The 13,953-nt window shown below is 44.9% G+C and overlaps 1 protein-coding gene across 1 annotated transcript in view; it reads left to right on the top strand.

Annotated features, from left to right (window-relative positions):
* Positions 1 to 13,953, top strand: part of anos1b (anosmin 1b) — a 194,582-nt gene that overhangs the window by 102,828 nt on the left and 77,801 nt on the right. The window contains exon 3 of the mRNA XM_052465113.1: positions 13,279 to 13,341. Within this exon, the coding sequence (XP_052321073.1) occupies positions 13,279 to 13,341 (63 nt within the window). The remainder of the gene's footprint in view (positions 1 to 13,278; positions 13,342 to 13,953) is intronic.

Raw genomic sequence — 13,953 nt, 5'->3', positions numbered from 1 at the left:
TCCTCCAGACAGTAACTAGAACAGTACTAGTTCCTCCAGACAGTAACTAGAACAGTACTAGTTCCTCCAGACAGTAACTAGAACAGTACTAGTTCCTCCAGACAGTAACTAGAACAGTACTAGTTCCTCCAGACAGTAACTAGAACAGTACTAGTTCCTCCAGACAGTAACTAGAACAGTACTAGTTCCTCTAGACAGTAACTAGAGCAGTACTAGTTCCTCTAGACAGTAACTAGAACAGTACTAGTTCCTCCAGACAGTAATAGTTCCTCCAGACAGTACTAGTTCCTCCAGACAGTAACTAGAACAGTACTAGTTCCTCCAGACAGTAACTAGAACAGTACTAGTTCCACCAGACAGTAACTAGAACAGTACTAGTTCCTCTAGACAGTAACTAGAACAGTACTAGTTCCTCCAGACAGTAACTAGAACAGTACTAGTTCCTCCAGACAGTAACTAGAACAGTACTAGTTCCTCTAGACAGTAACTAGAACAGTAATAGTTCCTCCAGACAGTACTAGTTCCTCCAGACAGTACTAGTTCCTCCAGTCAGTAACTAGAACAGTACTAGTTCCTCCAGACAGTACTAGTTCCTCCAGACAGTCCTAGTTCCTCCAGTCAGTACAGCCCACAGACAGTAACTAGAACAGTACTAGTTCCTCCAGACAGTAACTACAACAGTACTAATTCCTCCAGACAGTAACTACAACAGTACTAGTTCCTCCAGACAGTACTAGTTCCTCCAGACAGTACTAGTTCCTCCAGTCAGTACAGCCCACAGACAGTAACTAGAGCAGTACTAGTTCCTCCATACAGTATTAGTTCCTCCAGACAGTCCTAGTTCCTCCAGACAGTATAGCCCACAGACAGTAACTACAACAGTACTAGTTCCTCCAGACAGTATTAGTTCCTCCAGATAGTACTTGTTCCTCCAGACAGTACAGCCCACAGACAGTAACTAGAACAGTACTAGTTCCTCCAGAAGGTACTGGTTCCTCCAGACAGTAACTATAACAGTACTGGTTCCTCCAGACAGTTATAGTTCCTCCAGACAGTAACTATAACAGTACTAGTTCCTCCAGAGAGTAATAGTTCCTCCAGACAGTACTAGTCCCTCCAGGCAGTACAGCCCACAGACAGTAACTATAACAGTACTAGTTCCTCCAGAGAGTAATAGTTCCTCCAGATAGTACTAGTCCCTCCAGACAGTACTAGCTGCTCCAGACAGTACTAGCTCTTCCAGGCAGTACAGCCCACAGACAGTAACTATAACAGTACTAGTTCCTCCAGAGAGTAATAGTTCTTCCAGACAGTACTAGTCCCTCCAGACAGTACTAGCTGCTCCAGACAGTACTAGCTCCTCCAGACAGTATTAGTTCCTCCAGACAGTTCAGCCCACAGACAGTAACTAGAAGAGTACTAGTCCCTCCAGACAGTACTAGCTCCTCCAGACAGACAGTACCTATACCTGTAATAGTTCCTCCAGACAGTACTATTTCCTCCAGACAGTAATATTTCCTCCAGACAGTAATAGTATCCCCTCCAAAATAATGATAATCACCCGCTGGCCAAATTTGGGCCACCTATTGAGGAACCCTGCCCAACATAGTGCACTACCCTTGGCCCAAGCCATAATTCAGATCTGCCACCTATCTCCACGACACACCGCTCCCTACTCAAATCCCATGCCACATCATCATGATCCACCCCAGAGAATGATCTACAGCCTTAGGTTTCCATTCTAAAGACGTCTTGTGTTTCTTGCCTCCCACTCTATCCATCTGAATGGGAATCACACCTGGCTTGGCCTCCATGTGTTGAGGTGAGGGCATCCTATTGTATCCCTTACTGTAATTTATAGGCTGGCACAGTACTGGGATTCCTGTGTCTCTGAGGAGTGTTATGAGTGGCGGGTAGTGGGGTTAGTGTGGCTGGGCCTGGGCCTGTGGAGGGAGGGAAGGATGGAGAGAGGGAGGGAGAGAGAGAGCGAGAGTGGGAGGGAGAGAGAGAGCGAGAGTGGGAGGGAGAGGGAGGAGAGAGAGGAGAGAGAGAGAGAGAGAGAGAGAGAGAGAGAGAGAGAGAGAGAGAGATGGAGAGAGATGGGAGAGAGAGAGAGACAGAGAGAGATGGAGAGAGAGAGAGAGAGAGAGGGATGGAGATACAGAGAGAGAGAGAGAGAGAGAGGGATGGAGAGCGAGAGAGAGAGAGAGAGAGAGAGAGAGAGAGAGAGAGAGAGAGAGAGAGAGAGAGAGAGAGAGAGAGAGAGAGAGATGGAGAGAGAGAGAGAGACAGAGAGAGAGAGAGAGAGAGAGAGAGGGATGGAGAGAGAGAGAGAGAGAGGAGAGGGATAGAGAGAGAGAGAGAGAGAGAGAGAGAGAGATGGAGAGAGATGGAGAGAGAGAGGGATGGAGATACAGAGAGAGAGAGAGAGAGAGAGAGAGAGAGACAGAGAGGGAGAGACAGAGAGAGAGAGAGTAAAGCAGGGAAGGGATCAAAGAGCTGGGCCTTGGCGGTGGATTCCCAGATGTGAGCGTGGAGTGCCGTGCGGCACGGTGACGAGGCCTCTGGGAGTTCCCTCGGCGAAGCCCGGCCATATTTCTAACCCATCAGTCACAGTGACCTGCGGCTCTGGTTACAGCGCTACGGTTTGTGTCTGTGTGTGTGTGCTTTTGTGTGTCTGTGTGTCTGTGTGTGTAACATTACATCCAGGGCCACAGGAGTATAGAGTGTCTGTCGTCTGGACAGACTCTACATTTACCATTTAAGTCATTTGGCTCTTATGGCAACATTACACCCCCAGTGGAACAGAACGCGTCACTGTGATGATCTAGAGGTTATCCCCAGCATTGTCGCCTGAGTTACCCCAGCCTTTACCCCCAGCCCTGTCGCCCTGAGTTACCCCCAGCCCTTCCTAGTTACCCCCAGCCCTGTCGCCCTGAGTTACCCCCAGTTACCCCAGCCCTGTCCCCCAGTTACCCCCAGCCCTGTCATCCTGAGTTACCCCCCCTGTCGCCCTGAGTTACCCCCAGCCCCCTAGTTACCCTTTAGCCTTACCAGTTCTCCAGACAGTACCCCCAGCCAGTTTAGTTCCCCAGCCCTGTCCCTAGTTCCTCCAGCCACCCCCACCCTTCCTCCAGAGTTACCCTAGCCCTCCAGGCAGTACTAGTTCCCCCAGACAGTACTAGTTCCCCCAGAAGAGATGTACCCCCAGTAAATTGAATAATTAGGACCCAGAGATGGTACAGTAAATTGATTAATTAGGACCCAGAGATGGTACAATAAAGTTCTCCAGAGATGGTACAGTAAATTGATTCCCCCAGAGATGGTACAGTCCATTGATTAATTAGGACCCAGAGTTCCTCCAGTAAATTGATTAATTAGTTCCCAGAGATGGTACAGTAAATTGATTAATTAGGACCCAGAGATGGTACAGTAAATTGATTAATTAGGACCCAGAGATGGTACAGTAAATTGAATAATTAGGACTCAGAGATTCAGTAAATTTAATCATTAGGACTCAGAAGTAAATTGAATAAGATGTACAGTAAATTGAATAATTAGGACCCAGAGATGGTACAGTAAATTTAATAATTAGGACCCAGAGATGGTACAGTAAATTGCATAATTAGGACCCAGAGATGGTACAGTAAATTGCATAATTAGGACCCAGAGATGGTACAGTAAATTGCATAATTAGGACCCAGAGATGGTACAGTAAATTTAATAATTAGGACCCAGAGATGGTACAGTAAATTGCATAATTAGGACCCAGAGATGGTACAGTAAATTGCATAATTAGGACCCAGAGATGGTACAGTAAATTGCATAATTAGGACCCAGAGATGGTACAGTAAATTGCATAATTAGGTCGCATCACGTATTCACGAGGAAATCCTGAACCTAACCATAATTCACCCATCAGTCCAGTGTGGTAGGACAAGTTCTGTGGGGCGGTATGCCATGTGTGTGGAGTCCAGCTGAACCTCACATAGCTTTTAGTAGTTCAGACGCGTGAGTTTACGGTCACTATTTACAACCTTCAGAAATCACACTGACGTTCATAGCTGTGGGCTATGAACGTCCTGGCTGTTTTGAAGTCACACTTTACGGGTGAGCATGAATAGAATCCAATTACTAACAAATGTGTGAGTGTGTGTTAGAGAGAGAGAAAAAGAGAGAGAAAAGAGAAAAGAGAGAGAAAGAGAAGAGAGAGAGAGAGAATAACCTTTAGCTATTGTTATCTGTAATGGTTTTCTATGCTGATATTTACTCTGGCTGTCCTCTAACTTTCCCTCCCTCCATGTCTCTCTCTCTGATGTGTCAGCAGTCAGAGTGTATAGTTTGACAGGGCCAAAGAGAGATATTTAGAGTGAAATGTCTAAAGTGAGTTCCTCAGGGAGAGAGGGAGAGAGAGGGGAGAGAGAGAGAGGGGAGAGAGAGAGAGGAGAGAGAGAGAGAGAGAGAGGAGAGAGAGAGAGAGAGGAGAGAGAGAGAGGGGGGGGTAGAGAGAGAGGGGAGATAGAGAGAGAGAGAGAGAGAGAGAGAGAGAGAGAGAGAGAGAGAGAGGGGAGATAGAGAGACCAGAGAGAGGGAGAGACCACAGAGAGGGGGAGACCAGAGAGAGGGAAAGACCAGAGAGAGGGGGAGACCAGAGAGAGGGAGAGACCAGAGAGAAGGAGAGACCAGAGAGAGGGAGAGACCAGAGAGAGAGAGACCAGAGAGAGGGAAAGACCAGGGAGAGAGAGAGACTAGGGAGAGGGAGAGACCAGAGAGCGGGAGAGACCAGAGAGAGGGAGAGACCAGAGAGAGAGAGACCAGAGAGAGGGAGAGACCAGAGAGAGAGAGAGAGAGAGACCAGAGAGAGGGAAAGACCAGGGAGAGGGGGAGACCAGAGAGAGGGAGAGACCAGAGAGAGGGAGAGACCAGAGAGAAGGAGAGACCAGAGAGAGGGAGAGACCAGAGAGAGGGAGAGACCAGAGAGAGGGAAAGACCAGGGAGAGAGAGAGACTAGAGAGAGGGAGAGACCAGAGAGCGGGAGAGACCAGAGAGAGGGAGAGATCAGAGAGAGAGAGAGACCAGAGAGATGGAGAGACCAGAGAGAGGGAGAGACCAGAGAGAGGGAGAGACCAGAGAGTGGGAGAGACCAGAGAGAGGGAGAGACCAGAGAGAGGGAAAGACCAGGAAGAGGGGGAGACCAGAGAGAGGGAGAGACCAGAGAGAGGGAAAGACCAGGGAGAGGGAAAGACCAGGGAGAGGAAAAGACCAGGGAGAGAGAGAGAGACTAGAGAGAGGGAAAGACCAGAGAGAGGGAAAGACCAGAGAGAGGGAGAGACCAGAGAGAGGGAGAGACCAGAGAGAGAGAGACCAGAGAGAGGGAGAGACTAGAGAGAGGGAGAGACCAGAGAGGGAGAGACCAGAGATGGAGAGACCCAGAGAGAGGGAGAGACCAGAGAGAGAGAGAGAGAGAGAGAGACCAGAGAGAGGGAAAGACCAGAGAGGGGGAGACCAGAGAGGGAGAGACCAGAGAGGGAGAGACCAGAGAGAAGGAGAGACCAGAGAGAGGGAGAGACCAGAGAGAGGGAGGGACCAGAGAGAGGGAAAGACCAGGGAGAGAGAGAGACTAGAGAGAGGGAGAGACCAGAGAGTGGGAGAGACCAGAGAGAGGGAGAGATCAGAGAGAGAGAGAGACCAGAGAGATGGAGAGACCAGAGAGAGGGAGAGACCAGAGAGAGGGAGAGACCAGAGAGCGGGAGAGACCAGAGAGAGGGAGAGACCAGAGAGAGGGAGAGACCAGGAAGAGGGGGAGACCAGAGAGAGGGAGAGACCAGAGAGAGGGAAAGACCAGGGAGAGGGAAAGACCAGGGAGAGGGAAAGACCAGGGAGAGAGAGAGAGACTAGAGAGAGGGAAAGACCAGAGAGAGGGAAAGACCAGAGAGAGGGAGAGACCAGAGAGAGAGAGAGACCAGAGAGAGGGAGAGACTAGAGAGAGGGAGAGACCAGAGAGAGGGAGAGACCAGAGAGAGGGAAAGACCAGGGAGAGGGAAAGACCAGGGAGAGGAAAAGACCAGGGAGAGAGAGAGAGACTAGAGAGAGGGAAAGACCAGAGAGAGGGAAAGACCAGGGAGAGAGAGGTCACAGAGAGAGAAGGCAGAAGGCCAGAATATCTCTGGTGTCTATAGTCTGTTTATTATCTAAGTGTAAGAGCTCAGACACACCAATAGCGTTTGGAGACTGAGAGTACTTAGCACCTCCGAAGGTAATTATCACACAGAGTGCGCACCGATTTTACTTGTAGAATCTTGTGAAAAATGTTGGCAGTCAAACATCTACAGCTGGTAGTCCCTAAAACTAAGCGCGCTGAATGATTGGCACACGAATGCTAGATCCGCATTGGGTGGGATGTGTGCTATGCCCGAACTGCATTCGGTATTCTCCATAAGGAAACAGTTATTGTATATTATCTAAGTATAAGTAAATGTACGCAGGTGTACACACTGCGGTTGACCCGTGCTTATAGTACACGTCAGAACTTACTTAGGATGTTCCGATCACACTTGAGATTGAGTTTTGTGGTTTGGATTTGACTTTTGAGAGTGTATAGTTTAAGCATTTTTGAAAGATTTGGTTAGGCCGCGGGCTGGCTACGATACCCTAGCAGCTTTTCTACCATATAGCTTGGGATGGAAATGTTCCATTCATCTATTCTAAATCTAAAAATGCCAAGGAACCAACTGAAAAGGACACCCACTATGACAGCTCTGTGACCTTTGACCCCCTCAGTTTTAACGCTCATCGCTGACCCGTAACAGTGTGATTAGCAACGGGGAAATAACTACATTCCCCAACTAGTGCTAATTGATACTGTAATGCTAATTGATACTGTGATGCTAATTGATACTGTAATGCTAATTGATACTGTGATGCTAATTGATACTGTAATGCTAATTGATACTGTGATGCTAATTGATACTGTAATGCTAATTGATACTGTAATGTTAATGTTACTGTAATGTTAATTGATACTGTGATGCTAATTTATACTGTGATGTTAATTGATACTGTAATGTTAATTGATACTGTAATGTTAATTGATACTGTGATGCTAATTGATACTGTAATGTTAATTGATACTGTAATGTTAATTGATACTGTAATGTTAATTGATACTGTGATGCTAATTGATACTGTAATGTTAATTGATACTGTTATGCTAATTGATACTGCAGTGTTAATTGATACTGTAATGTTAATTGATACTGTAATGCTAATTGATACTGTAATGTTAATTGATACTGTGATGCTAATTGATACTGTAATGTTAATTGATACTGTGATGCTAATTGATACTGTAATGTTAATTGATACTGTAATGTTAATTGATGCTGTAATGCTAATTGATACTGTAATGTTAATTGATACTGTGATGCTAATTGATACTGTAATGTTAATTGATACTGTAATGTTAATTGATACTGTAATGTTAATTGATACTGTAATGCTAATTGATACTGTAATGTTAATTGATACTGTAATGCTAATTGATACTGTAATGTTAATTGATACTGTAATGTTAATTGATACTGTGATGTTAATTAATACTGTAATGTTAATTGATACTGTAATGCTAATTGATACTGTAATGCTAAATGATACTGTGATGTTAATTAATACTGTATTGTTAATTGATACTGTAATGCTAATTGATACTGTAATGTTAATTGATACTGTATTGTTAATTGCTACTGTAATGCTAATTAATACTGTAATGTTAATTGATATTGTAATGTTAATTGATATTGTATTGTTAATTGATACTGTAATGTTAATTGATATTGTAATGTTAATTGATACTGTATTGTTAATTGATACTGTAATGCTAATTGATACTGTAATGTTAATTGAAACTGTATTGTTAATTAATACTGTAATGTTAATTGATATTGTAATGTTAATTGATACTGTATTGTTAATTGATACTGTAATGCTAATTGATACTGTAATGTTAATTGATACTGTATTGTTAATTGATACTGTAGTGTTAATTTATATTGTAATGTTAATTGATACTGTATTGTTAATTGATACTGTAATGTTAATTGATACTGTAATGTTAATGTTACAGTAATGTTAATTGATGCTGTGATGTTAATTGATACTGTAATGCTAATTGATACTGTAATGTTAATGCTAATGTTACTGTAATGTTAATGTTACTGTAATGTTAATTGATACTGTAATGCTAATTGATACTGTAGTGTTAATTGATACTGTATTGTTAATTGATACTGTAATGTTAATTGATACTGTATTGTTAATTGATACTGTAATGTTAATGTTACTGTAATGTTAATTGATACTGTAATGCTAATTGATACTGTAATGTTAATGTTACTGTAATGTTAATTGATACTGTAATGCTAATTGATACTGTAATGTTAATTGATACTGTATTGTTAATGTTACTGTAATGTTAATTGATACTGTAATGTTAATTGATACTGTAATGCTAATTGATACTGTAATGTTAATTGATACTGTAATGTTAATTGATACTGTAATGCTAATTGATACTGTAATGCTAATTGATACTGTAATGCTAATTGATACTGTAATGTTAATTGATACTGTAATGTTAATTGATACTGTAATGTTAATTGATACTGTAATGTTAATTGATACTGTAATGGTAATTGATACTGTAATGCTAATTGATACTGTATTGTTAATTGTTATTGTAATGTTAATTGATACTGTAATGTTAATTGATACTGTAATGCTAATTGATACTGTATTGTTAATTGTTATTGTAATGTTAATTGATACTGTGATGTTAATGTCACAGATTGGGGAAATATTGCCAGTCACTGTTGACACTGTTTTGTTCATAGACTTTAATTCACTACTTGTGTTAGACAACAAGCACTGCAGGACATCACATGCAAGGGGCCAATATAGCTCAGTGGAGGCTGCTGAGGGGAGGACAGCTCCTAATAATGTCTGGAATGGAGTCAATGGAATGGTACCAAGCATATGGTTTCCATGTGGCTGATACCATTCCGTTGACTCCATTCCAGCCGTTACTATGTGCCGTTCTCCCTCAGCAGCCTCCACTGCTCAAGTGTCTTGGTATTTTGGCACTGCTCAATTCACTAAGGGGGACAGATCCCTCCGTTTTGATCACGGAGCTGCCCAGTCACATCTGTGTTGTTGTAACCATGTACACCATGTAAAATAAGACATAAATGAAGCATATTACACCAGTACAGAACAGCTTTCTATTGGGACGGGAACCAGATCAGACCTGCCCTCTCCATTTTTTAAAATCTCTTTTTGACATTCTTTCGCTCTCTTTTGGTTCCTGCTGTCTCTTCCCTTCTCTCTGATCCTGCTCTCTCTTCCCCCCTCTCTCTCTCTCTCTCTTCCCTTCTCTCTGATCCTGCTCTCTCTTCCCCCCTCTCTCTCTCTCTCTCTCTTCCCTTCTCTCTGATCCTGCTCTCTCTTCCCCCCCCCTCTCTCTCTCTCTCTTCCCCTCTTCCCCTCTCTTTCTCTCTCTCTCTCTCCCTGTTCTTGCTCTCTCTCACCCCCCTCTCTCTCTCTCTCTTCCCCTCTTCCCCTCTCTTTCTCTCTCTCTCTCTCTCTCTCTCTGTTCTTGCTCTCTCTCCCTGTTCTTGCTCTCTCCCCTCTTCCCCCTCTTTCTCTCTCTCTCTCTCCCTGTTCTTCCCCTCTTCTCTCTCTCTCTCTCTCTTCTCTCTCTCTCTCTCTCTCTCTCTCCCTGTTCTTGCTCTCTCTCACCTCTCCTCTCTCTTCCCCTCTTCCTCTCTCTTCTCTCCTCTCCCTGTTCTTCTCTCTCACCCCCTCTCTCTTCCCCTCTTCTCTCTCTCTCTCTCTCCTGTTCTTCTCTCTCTCTCTCCCCCCTGTTCTTCTCTCTCTCTTCCCCTCTTCCCCTCTTCCCCTCTCTCTCTCTCTCCCTGTTCTTGCTCTCCCCCCCCTCTCTCTTCCCCTCTCTTTCTCTCTCTCTCCCTGTTCTTGCTCCATCTTCCCCTTTCTCCCTCTCTCTCTGTTCTTGCTCTCTCTTCCCCCCTCTCTCTCTCTTTCTCTCTCTGTTCTTGCTCTCTTTTCCCTTCTCTCTCCTCCCTCTTTCTGAGAATCAGATGCCTTTCAGTATGGCAGACCTGGCTGTGGAGAGTTCAGCCAAGTAAGAGCTGTCTGTCCTGGAGGAGAGAAGAGAAGAGGGAAGAAGGGGAATGGATGGTGGCAGATGCCTGAGCGATCCGTCAGATGATACACAACAGATGGCTCAATATTCTGCCGTCTGTTTTAAAGAACCACACCGACCGACTACGACGAGGGCAGGCCACGGGGGGGCAAGGCAGCTCGATGGATAGGACACACGCACACACACACACACACACACACACACACACACACACACACACACACACACACACACACACACACACACACACACACACACACACACACACACACACACACAGAACACTCTTTGTACGATGAGAAAAACCTAGGATTCCTTATGTCCTTGTTCTGAGTCTCTTTATGGATATTACACATGGCTCTTTATTTCCTATGCTTCTGTGCAGGTAAATTCATTAAATGCTCAGGGAACTTTGGCGACTACTAAGTATTTGAAACCTCCCGTTTCGGGCTGGATTCGTCAATGAGTACGGTTACATGCACACAATAATGCGATTATTATGGATAGTTTAATTAAAAACGTTTACATGCTTTGCAAGAAGAACGATTCCCCTTAATAAATCTGTTTCCATGGACACAGCTGAAATCAGGCTAACTGATGGCACTCTGATGAATGCAGAACATCAATAAGAATAACAGAATACGGCCACATGTTATTATTGGGAAGCATATTCTGATTCTGAGTTAGGACATAAAGTTTGTATGTGAAAACTACTTCTAAGACATAGTTCAGTAGGTCAGTAGTTCAGTAGGTCAGTAGGTCAGTAACTCTGTAGTAGCGCAGTAGTTCAGTAGCTCTGTAGTTTAGTAGTTCAGTAGTTCAGTTTTTCAGTAGCTGCTCAGTAGTTCAGTAACTCAGTAGTTCAGTAGAATAGTAGCTCAGTAGTTCAGTAGCTCAGTAGCTCAGTAAGTTAGTAGGTTAGTAGTTCAGTACTTCAGTAACTCAGTAGCTCAATAGTTCAGTAACTCAGTTGTTCAGCAGTTTAGCAACTCAGTAGTTCAGTAACTCAGTAGTTCAGTAACTCAGTAGTTCAGTAACTCAGTAGTTCAATAACTCAGTAGTTCAGTAACTCAGTAGTTCAGTAACTCAGTAGTTCAGTAGCTCAGTAACTCAGTAGTTCATTAGTTCAGTAGTAGTGGTTCTGGCTCAAGTCTGACCAATCATTGTGGTTGTAGCTCAGAATCTCAGCAGTTCAGTAGCTCAGTAGTTCAGTTGCTCAGTAGTTCAGTCGCTCAGTAGCACAGTAGTTCAGTAGCTCAGTAGTTCAGTAACTCTATAGTAGCTCAGTAGTTCAGTAACTCAGTAGTTCAGTAACTCAGTATTTCAGTAACTCAGTAGTTCAGTAGCTCAGTAATTCAGTAACTCAGTAGTTCAGTAGTTCAGTAACTCAGTAGTTCGGTGAGCTCAGTAGTAGTGGTTATGGCTCAAGTCTGACCAATCATTGTGGTTGTAGCTCAGAAACTCAGCAGTTCAGTAGTAGTTCAGTAGCTCAGTAGTTCAGTTGCTCAGTAGTTCAGTCGCTCAGTAGCACAGTAGTTCAGTAGCTCAGTAGTTCAGTAACTCTATAGTAGCTCAGTAGTTCAGTAACTCAGTAGTTCAGTAACTCAGTAGTTCAGTAGTTCAGTAACTCAGTAGTTCAGTAACTCAGTAGTTCAGTAACTCAGTAGTTCAGTAACTCAGTAGTTCAGTAGCTCAGTAACTCAGTAGTTCAGTAGTTCAGTAGCTCTGTAGTTCAGTAACTCAGTAGTTCAGTAACTCAGTAGTTCAGTAACTCAGTAGTTCAGTAACTGTATTTCAGTAGCTCAGTAACTCAGTAGTTCAGTAGCTCAGTAGTTCAGTAACTCAGTAGTTCAGTAGTTCAGTAACTCAGTAGTTCAGTAACTCAGTAGTTCAGTAGCTCAGTAGTTCAGTAGTTCAGTAACTCAGTAGTTCAGTAGCTCAGTAGTTCAGTAACTCAGTAGTTCAGTAACTCAGTAGTTCAGTAGCTCAGTTGCTTAGGGTAGGGTGACGGGATTCACAGCCATGGCCTCTACAGGCGTGTTACAGGACCCGGATAAGAACCTATAACCTATAACCCTGTGATGTCATCTGCACTGACAGCAGCTGACATGTTTACAGGTTACCATCCACATTTGTGAGCTTGCAGGACAGAGGCCTACTGTGCCGCCGGCTAGGTGGTCACATGAACAATCAACTAGCTCTCACTGTATCACGTCAGAATTATATGTTCGTCCATGTTTGTCAAACGTCCAATTTTTTAGTTGTTGCAAACATCAAACGTTAGAATCAGAGGGCAGATGCTTACGCCCATCCACAATCCCCGTCCACAACACCCTAGCAGAATAGAAACCTACTGAAAGGTAACATTGCTCACGGCTGCCCCCTAGTGGCTGGTTTCCACATCATCTCCCGACGTCCTCAGACATGGATGGACGTTGAATACTGACTTGTATCACAGGTGACCTGGCTGTATAACAGTCTGTTCTCACATGTGCAAACATACACTACACACACACCCAAGCACACACGCCCGAATACACACACACACACACACACCCAAGCACACACGCCCGAATACACACACACACACACCCAAGCACACACGCCCGAATACACACACACCCAAGCATGCACGCCCACCCGAATACAAACACGCACACGAATACACACACACACACACACACACACACACACGCTTTCCTACATGTCTGCTGCTCTATGGATGTGGCAGTGTGTGGAGTGTGTGTCTGCTGCTCTGTGGATGTGGCAGTGTGTGGAGTGTGTGTCTGCTGCTCTGTGGATGTGGCAGTGTGTGGAGTGTGAGTCTGCTGCTCTGTGGATGTGGCAGTGTGTGGAGTGTGTGTCTGCTGCTCTGTGGATGTGGCAGTGTGTGGAGTGTGTGTGGCGTGTCACCAGCCTTGGCGTGTTCCCTACGTCATGCACTAGTCTGTTTACTGACGAACTGGCTGACTGGTTTTCCGTGTCCCATTCCCGTGTCCTTTCTGTCGGTCTGCTGTGCTCCCTGCCATACTCTGTTTGTTTGTTTATGTGCTTGTTTGCAGTGCCTACAGCCATGCAAGGAATTGTGGGAGACCAGAAGAGACCTGTCTCAGAAACCATGCGAGGTAAGCACCCTCCCCTCCCCTTTTCTCCTCTCCTCTCCCCTCATCTCCTCTCCCCTCCTTTCCCCTCCCCTTCCCTCTCTCTCCTCTCCTCACATCTCCCCTCCTCTCCCCTCCCTTCCTCTCACCTCCCCTCCTCTCTCCTCCCCTCCTCTCTCTCCTCTCCCCCTCCTCTTTCCTCCTCTCTCCTTTCCCCCCTCCTCTCTCCTCCTCTCTCCTCTCCCCTCCTCTCCCCTCCTCTCTCCCCCTCCTCTCTCTCTCTCCTCTCCCCCTCCTCTCTCCTCCTCTCCCCTCCTCTCTCCTCTTCTCTCCTCTCCCCTCCTCTCTCCTCCCCTCCTCTCCTCTCTCCTCCTCTCTCCTCCTCTCTCCTTTCCTCTCCTCTCCCTGTACTGTGGTAGATCTGTTCAAGTACCCCTAAAGAAGTGTAGCTTAGTGAGTCCATATTTCTTGTTCCCAGGCCTAGAAACTGATTGGTATGGACAGTTCGTCCCGTCCATTAGACAACCTGAAGCTCAAAAAGTCAAAGTCTGTTAGTGTTTACCTGACAGAGAAACGAGCTCTCACCAAATAGGAGATGTTCAAATACCAGACATGAAGGTTGCTCCTTTCAGCCCC

The sequence above is a fragment of the Oncorhynchus keta genome, chromosome 1 (assembly GCF_023373465.1).
Source record: "Oncorhynchus keta strain PuntledgeMale-10-30-2019 chromosome 1, Oket_V2, whole genome shotgun sequence".
In the NCBI taxonomy this organism is placed as follows: domain Eukaryota; kingdom Metazoa; phylum Chordata; class Actinopteri; order Salmoniformes; family Salmonidae; genus Oncorhynchus; species Oncorhynchus keta.
The sequence above is the reverse complement of the archived record's forward strand: the minus strand, read 5'-3'. Positions and strand labels throughout refer to the sequence as shown.